At 35.9% G+C, this 8885-nt stretch overlaps 1 protein-coding gene across 1 annotated transcript; it reads right to left on the bottom strand.

The window, feature by feature from the left end:
• Positions 1–5224: 5224 nt before the first annotated feature.
• On the bottom strand, positions 5225–6690 carry LOC111901143 (uncharacterized). The gene is made up of 2 exons (XM_023897024.3): positions 6449–6690; positions 5225–6186 (listed from the first exon to the last, which is right to left on the bottom strand). The coding sequence occupies exons 1-2, from the start codon at positions 6678–6680 to the stop codon at positions 5396–5398; spliced, it is 1023 nt and encodes a 340-aa protein (XP_023752792.1). The 5' UTR covers positions 6681–6690; the 3' UTR covers positions 5225–5395.
• Between the last annotated feature and the right edge of the window lie 2195 nt (positions 6691–8885).

Raw genomic sequence — 8885 nt, 5'->3', positions numbered from 1 at the left:
AATCATGTCCATTTAGAATCTTTCGTGCCTACCGACGCATCAAACCAGAGCAAAGACCCTTCAACTTTGGGTACGTTACGCAGACTCAGGTTGCCTATTATCACATGATCATATCATTTCCCAAAATATCTCCCTCAAGCACACTTCATAACCAACATATTTTTGATTTTCTGATTTTCTAATGTTTTTTTTTTATTTTTTAAAATTTTAAAATTTTTGTTTTGTTTTTATTTCTCCCCCTAAATTTGTGCATATAAGAGAAACGAAAGTAAATACGCAAATTTAAACTATCCTAAAACAAAAATTAGTCTTTAAAGTGAATCATCTTAAGAAAAAACTCAGGAGTATAGAGAAGAAAAATCAAACCGTAAGTCACCGATTGAATTTGCATCAAGAAGGTCTGAGAACAGCATGCATAAACTCAAAACAGATCCGAAAATTCTTCATGTCATTAAGCACAAACCCTGTGAGTGATCACTTCTTTTCTTCCCTTCCCGCAAAGGACACATTCTCCTAAATAATGTTCTGAGTGTTGTACAGTTGATCGATGTCCCCTATCAAGTGCCAGGAACAGCCACCACCAACAAACCCGAAGTCTGATGATATGCCTCCATAGTTGCTTCAACACAAAGTGGGATCAGTTGGTCTTTGGAACCCAGTCCATTTTGAAACTGGGTCGACTTTTGTCATCATTGCACGGTACTTTCTCCCATGACATATCCTGTTTATCACAAACAGAAGATGAAGAAATATTAGAGTCGTTAGAAGATTTGGGAGAGTGAGCCTTTGGAACCCATTTGTAGTTGGGTTTAACCCATTTCTTTTTCGATCCGATGGGTGGCTCAGTACTTGCTTTTGAGCTTGATGTCGGCCGTTGAGATGACTTTGATTTTGATTTTACGGGATCATCTCTTTGATTTGGCTTCTTGGCTGAACTTCCCATCTTGACTTTAAGATTTTGATTCTTGTCATTTGGAGTTTGATTCTTGGCCTTCTTGGCATTCCAGTCGTCAATGTCTGATCGTGATCTCGAGGGGTATCTTTTGTTGTATCTCCCTCTTGGTGCGTTCTGCGAGCCTTGTATGTAGTAAGGAACGTATGCACGATTTGGACAGTTGCGGGCAATGTGTCCAGGTGTTCCACAGTGAAAACATATTTTTTTCTTCACTGTAAAGTTATTTCTTCTTGCCCCTGGTGGCGTATCCTTGCCTTGTCTCTGATTTTTCCCACATGCACACTTGCAACAAGAACTTTGTTGCATTGGAATTGGTGGCCTGTATTTCTCAACGGCAGGTTGATCAGAAGCAGTTAAGTTCGAAGCAATAGATTCAGAGTTCAAGGAGATGTTGGTTTGTTCAATGGTGTTCTCCTTGTTCTCATCCTCTGCTACTTTACCTGCACATAAAGTAGAAGCATTAGTATTTTCAACTTGAATACCTCCTGACACAAATCCAGCTGGTTTTCCATATCGAAGATGTGCCTCCCAGTCAATTTCTTCATGTGTCATAGGGATGGATGTGTAGTTATGATTGAAAGGTGGAGGAACACTATCATACCCTAGACCCTTGTTTCGATTATCTTTGAATTTTAATTGGGTTTCAAATAAGGACTCGACTGTCTTACTTCACGCAGTATAATTTTTGAAACTAACATCTATTTTTCCACGCTTAGTTTTCAAAGCGTCAAGTTCTTCAGTTACAGTATCAAGTTGTCTCTTAATATAGTCATAAAGTTCACATTTTTCACTATATTCTGTCTGAATTCTCTTAAAATCCTTTATTTTTCTTTCTAATTGTGCCTTCAGGGGTTTCTGTCCTTTCCTGAGTTGATATCCTTCATATCTCAGGTCCTCAACTTCCCTACATAATAAATCATTATGTTCACGAAGAAGTTTAATCGTGGCTTCACATGATTGAGAACATGAAAGTTCATTGACCGGAAGGTTTGCGGAACTCATTGCTTTTCGACAATTCAAGACGTCAAGTTCTTCAATTATATCAGCAAGACTAAGACGATTGAGATCTTTTGTCTTCTTGATGTCAGCCACGTCCATATCCCACGATTACGGAAGGGCATTCAGCAGCTTTTTGTTTATCTCAGATTTGGTCAAGAAGATCCCAGCTATATTCATCTCAGAAGTGAGTGTGGTAAATCGCTGCAACTGAGCTTCCAGGATTTCTCTAGGGATATAATCGAACATGTTGAAGTTTTGTCTTAACATCTCTTGACGACTCTCTTTCATGTCTTCAATTCCCTCGTAAACTTCAAAAACTATTAAAAGCACAACTAGAACTTAAAAGTCAAACTTAAATTTAAAAATGTCCTTTGACTATAAACCTCAAAAGTCAACCTTAAAAGTCAAATTTAAAAAATCAAACTCAAAAGTCAAACTTAAAAGTCAAACCGAAAAGCTAAACTTGAAAATTTAATAGTCAAACGAGAAGGTCAAAGTTTAAAGTCAAGGGTCAAACTTTAAAGCCAAAGTCAAAATTTTAAGTAAAATGTCAAAATTTAAAAACTAAAATTTTTGGTTGAAAATGGAGCTTAAAAATAAAAGAAATTGATTTTTGGCAAAAAGTGTAAATTTTGCGAAACTTGGAAGCGGCAAGGAGTGGTTAAGTTCAAAATTTCGGAGTTAAGCCACAAAGGATCTGTTGGTGGAGTTGGCACAGTGCGCGGACTTTTGAAGTAGATGTCTCGGGTTCGAACCCCGCAACCAAAACTTCGCTTCCTTTTTTTATTTATTGAAGCGCGATGCGAAGACTTCTCTTGCGAGGATGCGAGGTTGCTGCGATGCGAGGATGAAGCGAGGCCGAGGATCCGAGGAGCGAAGGCAAGGACCTGGTGCGAGGATGCTGAACGAGGCGAGGTGCGATGTGCTGATGCGAAGCTTGGCTTGCTGCTGCTGAGAAGTGTATAAAGTTTAAACGATGAAACAGTGTAACAAGTTCTCTTGTAGCTCAACTGGTTAAGGCGTGTGGTTTGAAGTGTTGGAGGTCTTGAGTTCGATCCTCGGCATCTCTAAATCTCCTTTATTTTTATAATAAAGAGCTGTTGATGCGACGACAAGGCTGGAAATTGTTGTTCTTGACGAAAAACAGCGTTTTTTTCACCCTTTTTGCTCCAAAACTCGATTAAAAACTCATTTTTAGGAAAAACGCGAAGAACAAACCCCCCTTATTTTTGCGAGATATATCCAAAAAGACAAAAATCTCTTCAAAATAAGATCAAATAAGCTGCAGATCTGAAAAAATTGATTGATACAACCAAACTTTGATACCAATTGTAAGTCCCTAATTTGTTTGTGTATCAATCAGATCCGTTTGATGGTGCGGAATCTCAATCAAACGGATGATGTCAGATCAAATAGAAGAGAAGGAGAAGAAGAATATGATGAATCTTGTATGATATTATTATGAATGAAGATCCGGATACAAGATTCACACACACTAACACACACACACACACACACTCTCTTTTCTCTCTTTCTAGAACATCTTCAAATGCACACACTTAAGCTCCTCTAGTGTTGATCATTGTTTTCCTCACACCCTTCACTCCTATATATACACACGGGAAACATGGGCCTAATGGGTTTACGGTCGTAAACACCCATTGGACCGTAAACAGGGTTTACGACCGTAAACCTGTTTACAGCCATAAACACCTCCTGACTGCAAACACAAATATGATAATACATTCAAATACAATTTCCTAGAAAAGCAAAGTATAAACCATATTTTGACCCAACACCAGTCATGGACTTCAATTGTCACAACAACAATATATTCGTGATATCCTCAAACACACCAAAATGCTTGATGCAAAGCCAGTCACGACACTATCATATCCTTCACTACCTTTACACCTTGATGGTGACCCCTTTTCAAATCCTAAGCTCTATAGACAAACAGTTGGTTCCTTACAATATGCAACAATTACACGTCCGGACATCTCTTTTGCTGTCAATAGAGTTTGTCAATTCATGCATGCACCAACAACTCTCCATTGGCAGGCGGTAAAGCGAAGTTTAAGGTACCTAAATGGAACTTTGTCCCATTGTCTCCATTTTCACAATCATACAGCCTCATCTTTTTTAGCCTATTCAGACTCTGGTTGGATTTCAGACAAGGTTGACAGTCGCTCACAATATGGGTTTGCTGTTTTTCATGGTCCAAACTTGGTTAGTTGGACATCCAGAAAACAACGGGTAGTTGCAAGATCTAGTACAGAGGCAAAATATAGAGCATTAGCCTACACAACAGCTGAACTCTTATAGGTGCAACATCTTCTACGTCACCTCCAGGTGCCAATGACAAAACCTCCTGTAATTCTTTGTGACAATGTAGGTGCCTCCTTCATGTGCAAAAATCCAATCATTAGCACCAGATCCAAGCACATTGCATTAGATTTTCATTTTGTAAGAGAACAAGTTGATGCTGGTACACTACAAATTGGTCGCGTTTCATCTCTTGATCAGCTAGCCAATATCTTTACCAAACCTTTGGCTAAGGATCGCATCAGTACTATACGTCACAAGCTTCAAGTTTGTCCTCCCTTGAGCTTGCAGGGGGTAATAGTGATAAAATATAAAAATTAAATTGTATGTGAATATATAGATTGAAGTCCTAATCTAGGACTCACGTGTATTTCTTGGTTCCTAATTGTATGCAGTTAGGTTAGGAGTATGTTTCATTATTCTGTGTATTTATACCTGTAACATTCATTCAATTCAATATACGAAAACTTTAAGTCCATCTTCTTTACTCTATTAACCCATATCAATGAAATAGGGCGGCAATCAATTATTGCCATCTAGCTCGTCACTTTCGACATCAAAGAAATGAATTGCGAATTACAACCCATTTGGAATACGAGTGTATGAAAGACACATCATACGAACAATATCCCTGTTAATAAAATCTCAATACTTCTTCAAGAAATTAAAACTAAACTCATCATGTCTGGGAGGCTTGTTACTTTCAAACGACACTACAACATCTTTAACACTTTAACCTCTTCAACAGAAAACTAGGCTTTAAACAAAACAGTTTGAGCAAAGGATATCATCTTGAAATGGTAACTACGATTTTGGCTTTTCTCAACCTCAAAATGGATGAATTTTCCCGCAAAATAACAATAATAAAACATCTTTTTACTTGTATAGCATCGAGGATCACTTTGAAATTTGATGTCATGTATAGCTGTTTGATGTCTCTTCTCATTTGATTAATAATTCCATGCTAATTTGATATCGATTCATTTTCATTCAAAATGGCATGAAACATTGCAATACATTTTTCTTTCCTATATTGAACATTACAACATAATTTATTAATTATTTATGATGATTTTATTTCATAATACGTTGAAGATGTTCACTTCATTTCACCCCTCATTTCTTGCAAACAATCCCATTTCCACGGAACAATCCCTTGGCAGAACAATCCAAAGTTTCATGCTCTTTAATCATATTATTCTCTTTCTCTGCAACATTACTGGAATCGTAAATGCAGTTTGCACAATCGGAAGACAACAAAGACGTCGTTCTATACTTGTCTTCTCCTCCAACAACCGCCATAGCAACCCCTGGCTTTGCAGGATTCTTAAAATCCGGCTGATATGTCCTTCCCAAAACCCCTTCAACTCCATCGGAAAGTCCGGTAAACTTAAACTGCACTTCCAAATGAGCAAAACAGTCATCAGAAGGTACATTGTAGCCATGGATCTTATCATCTTCAGCAGTAACCGGCACCACATTCACCAAAATCTCCACAACTCCAGGTATGTTCACCATCACACTGTTCACCTCAGAAGTTCTCTCCACTTCGATTTCACCCTCTGGCGACTTCCATGACGATAACCCACCAAGAGCTAATGAAACATCTTCTCCATCGTAGGAGAATTTTAGGTGGTCGATTCTGCCATCCCAGGTGGCAGATTTAGTCGCTTCCAGGGAGAAACTGTGGGAGTTGAAAAGGAGACCCAAGGCTTGGATCCAGGTGAAGGGTCTGGATCTGCCGGTGGGTTGGTGGCCGATGAATCGTCCGTTGATTTGGAGGTTAGAATCGGAGACCAAACTGAAATGCTCGTTGACTTTGCCGTGAAAGTAGAAGACGATGCTGTCTCCTCCGATGAACCGTGGGTCGTAGCATGCAGATCCCGGTGTGTCACACTCTGGTTTGTCTACAAAGGGGAAAAAATACCTTAATTAATAAAAAATATTCTTAAAATTTATTATTATAATATGAATGAATGGAAATATGATGTTAGTATGTTACGTTGTTATTTTTAAATTTGACCGTATCTTACGCTGTTATTTTTAAAATTGACCTTAGATACAGTTGGTAAACTCTATATGAAATAGTTTTTACAGAGCAGTTATACAAAATATCAAATATTTATGAATCGATAAAGATAACAAGAAAATAAATGAAGTAATTCTTACTATGTTTGCATTGAGCCTTGCATTTTGGAGAATAGCAATCAATGCGACAAACTTTAGTGTTAGGGTCGTTGGAGTTGCTTTCAGGGCACTCAGAAGGGCATGAAATATATTGACCGGGGCAACGAGACTCGTGATTACAGTAACTAGATGTATAAGCTTTGACTTGTGTAATCATACATGAAACAACAATCGTTGCCAAAATGATAAAAAACAAACATCTTTTGCTTGCCATTTTCTTTGTGTTCGTTATAAGAATAAGTCTTCTTAATGCTCTATTTATAGAATCATAGTTGGGGAGGGGGGCTTTAATTTATTCACTACTTCTATATGTCAACGTTGTAACTTGTGAAAGCTTATTGCTTTTAAGTCAAGATATCGCAACATTGGTTATCTGTGATTAAGCATTTTTTTTGTGTGTAAGAAAATTACTTTTAAAAATTATGCAACTTGAAGTTGTATATTATATATAAAAAGTCAATTTCTTAAAGTTTAATTTTTATGCAGAATGTATTATTCAAGGAAACATAAAAAGGGTTGATGGATCAGGGAAGAGGGAAATATTTTGGTTTAAGAAATCCAATTTGTTCGAGTGAAAATTTTCAATAAAACTTAAAGCCGGTGAATGGTGATATTAGATTCAATGGCTTGTAAAATATTGGAGTACAACTCCATGTAACTTAGACAAAACTAAAGGGGCTTGTTATGTTACGTAACCTTACAACTCTGTTGCTTGCATGCAAGATAAGGAACATGTTAGACCCAACAAATATTATGTGTACTAGTTTATAACCCGTGGATATCACAGTTACAAAATTAATTAAACTTTAATAGTAAAAAACTCAAAATTATTAATCATTTATTTTAAATAAATTATTAATTAAGAGATTTTTTTAGTTATATAAAATTCTAATCATTGATTTAAATAAATATGTAAAATTAAAACTTTATAATTTGTATTAATTTATTTTTAATTTTTATTCTAATGTTACTAATTTAATGTTATTAGAGTTGAAATTTAAAATTTGAAATTTGAAATGAATAATCAATAGGTTGACAAATAACATGCATTAATTAGGAGACATAATAGGTGACACATGACAAAAGAAAAATAAAATATGCATTAATTATGAAGACCTAATATGGTGACACATGTTAAAAGGAGAATAAAACTATTCTTTTATTAGAATAGAGATTTATGGTCACTTTTAATGATTACTAAGGGTGTATTAAAAGTATTAAGAAGTTCCAAAATTTTGTGGAACTAAAATCAGAGTCCTAAATGAAGGGTCTTGCTTGCAAGTTTTTTATAGGTTGTTTGCAATAAGTAGAAGTCATAATTAAGTTCACTCGGACCTAAAGTTGTAATCATTTAAAGTTTGTACCTTTTTTTTTCGTAACATTTCTATGTTTTCCTTATGCACCGTATGTAAGGTATCAGGTATGTAAGGCTGCAAGTGGTAGTATTCTTAGTATGTTGATGTAAGACATTTTGGTTATTTGATGCCACACAAGCTTAGCATATCTAGCACAATTACAATTACAATTACAATTATTATTATTATTATTATTATTATTATTATTATTATTATTATTATTATTATCTTTTTTAATTTTTTTTAAATATTATAAACTCACACCAGAAAGGAGCTAATGGAAAAAAGAGACAATTACAAAATAATAGCACTAACAACGTTTTGTAATTAAGAAAGCCAATTAATGTTGAGTTTATGATTTTTACTACCAAACCAAAAAAATATTCCCTAATAGAGTTACTGGTAGCTAGTTTTTTTTCCGGCTAGTGTCACCAAATATAGTAGCATTTCGGAAACTCCAAATCATCCATTAAGAGGTGAAATCAATCGCTTCTAAGCTGCCATTATGGTAATAGACATCCGAGCCAAATCAATCCACATGGTCATGTCTACAGAAAACTCATCTTAACGACTGAAAGACAGCAAAACTAATCGTTGCTCAAAATATTGGATCTACATGTCACCTATACAATAAACAATGACCAACCCCCAATTTACCGCTCAACATACTCTATTTGACCTAAAGCCAACCTAGGTCAACGGTCAAATGTCAAAATTATTATTCAAAAATCTCACAGCCTGCGTCACGTCGTGACCTAATGAGACAAAATAGTAGAGATGTTCCATTCTCACGTCATGAGCTATGAATGCTCACATCGTGAGAAGCGCTCGGAACAGTTTTGGAAACATAAGTTCTTAATCCTTTCAGACCAACAACCAAAACTTCCAGAAGGGCGACTATAACGACGTAACTTTCCAAACCATTTTTTTTTCATTTTTAAAACACATAAAATTCATATATTATATTTCATAAAATCATAAGTGTCTCAAAGTCAACATAATCCACAACAAAAGTCAAAATCCCAGAATCCTCAACATAATCCCGAACAGGTGTGTACAATCAT

The sequence above is a fragment of the Lactuca sativa genome, chromosome 7, assembly GCF_002870075.4.
Source record: "Lactuca sativa cultivar Salinas chromosome 7, Lsat_Salinas_v11, whole genome shotgun sequence".
NCBI classification, from domain to species: Eukaryota; Viridiplantae; Streptophyta; class Magnoliopsida; order Asterales; family Asteraceae; genus Lactuca; species Lactuca sativa.
The sequence above is the reverse complement of the archived record's forward strand: the minus strand, read 5'-3'. Positions and strand labels throughout refer to the sequence as shown.

Bases quoted from the DNA above. Each gene is read 5' to 3' on its own strand.
- LOC111901143 (XM_023897024.3), bottom strand. From the start codon at position 6,680: ATGGCAAGCAAAAGATGTTTGTTTTTTATCATTTTGGCAACGATTGTT. The intron at 6,187-6,448 runs GTAAGAATTACT...TCCCCTTTGTAG, and splicing joins CAAGGCTCAATGCAAACATA to ACAAACCAGAGTGTGACACA.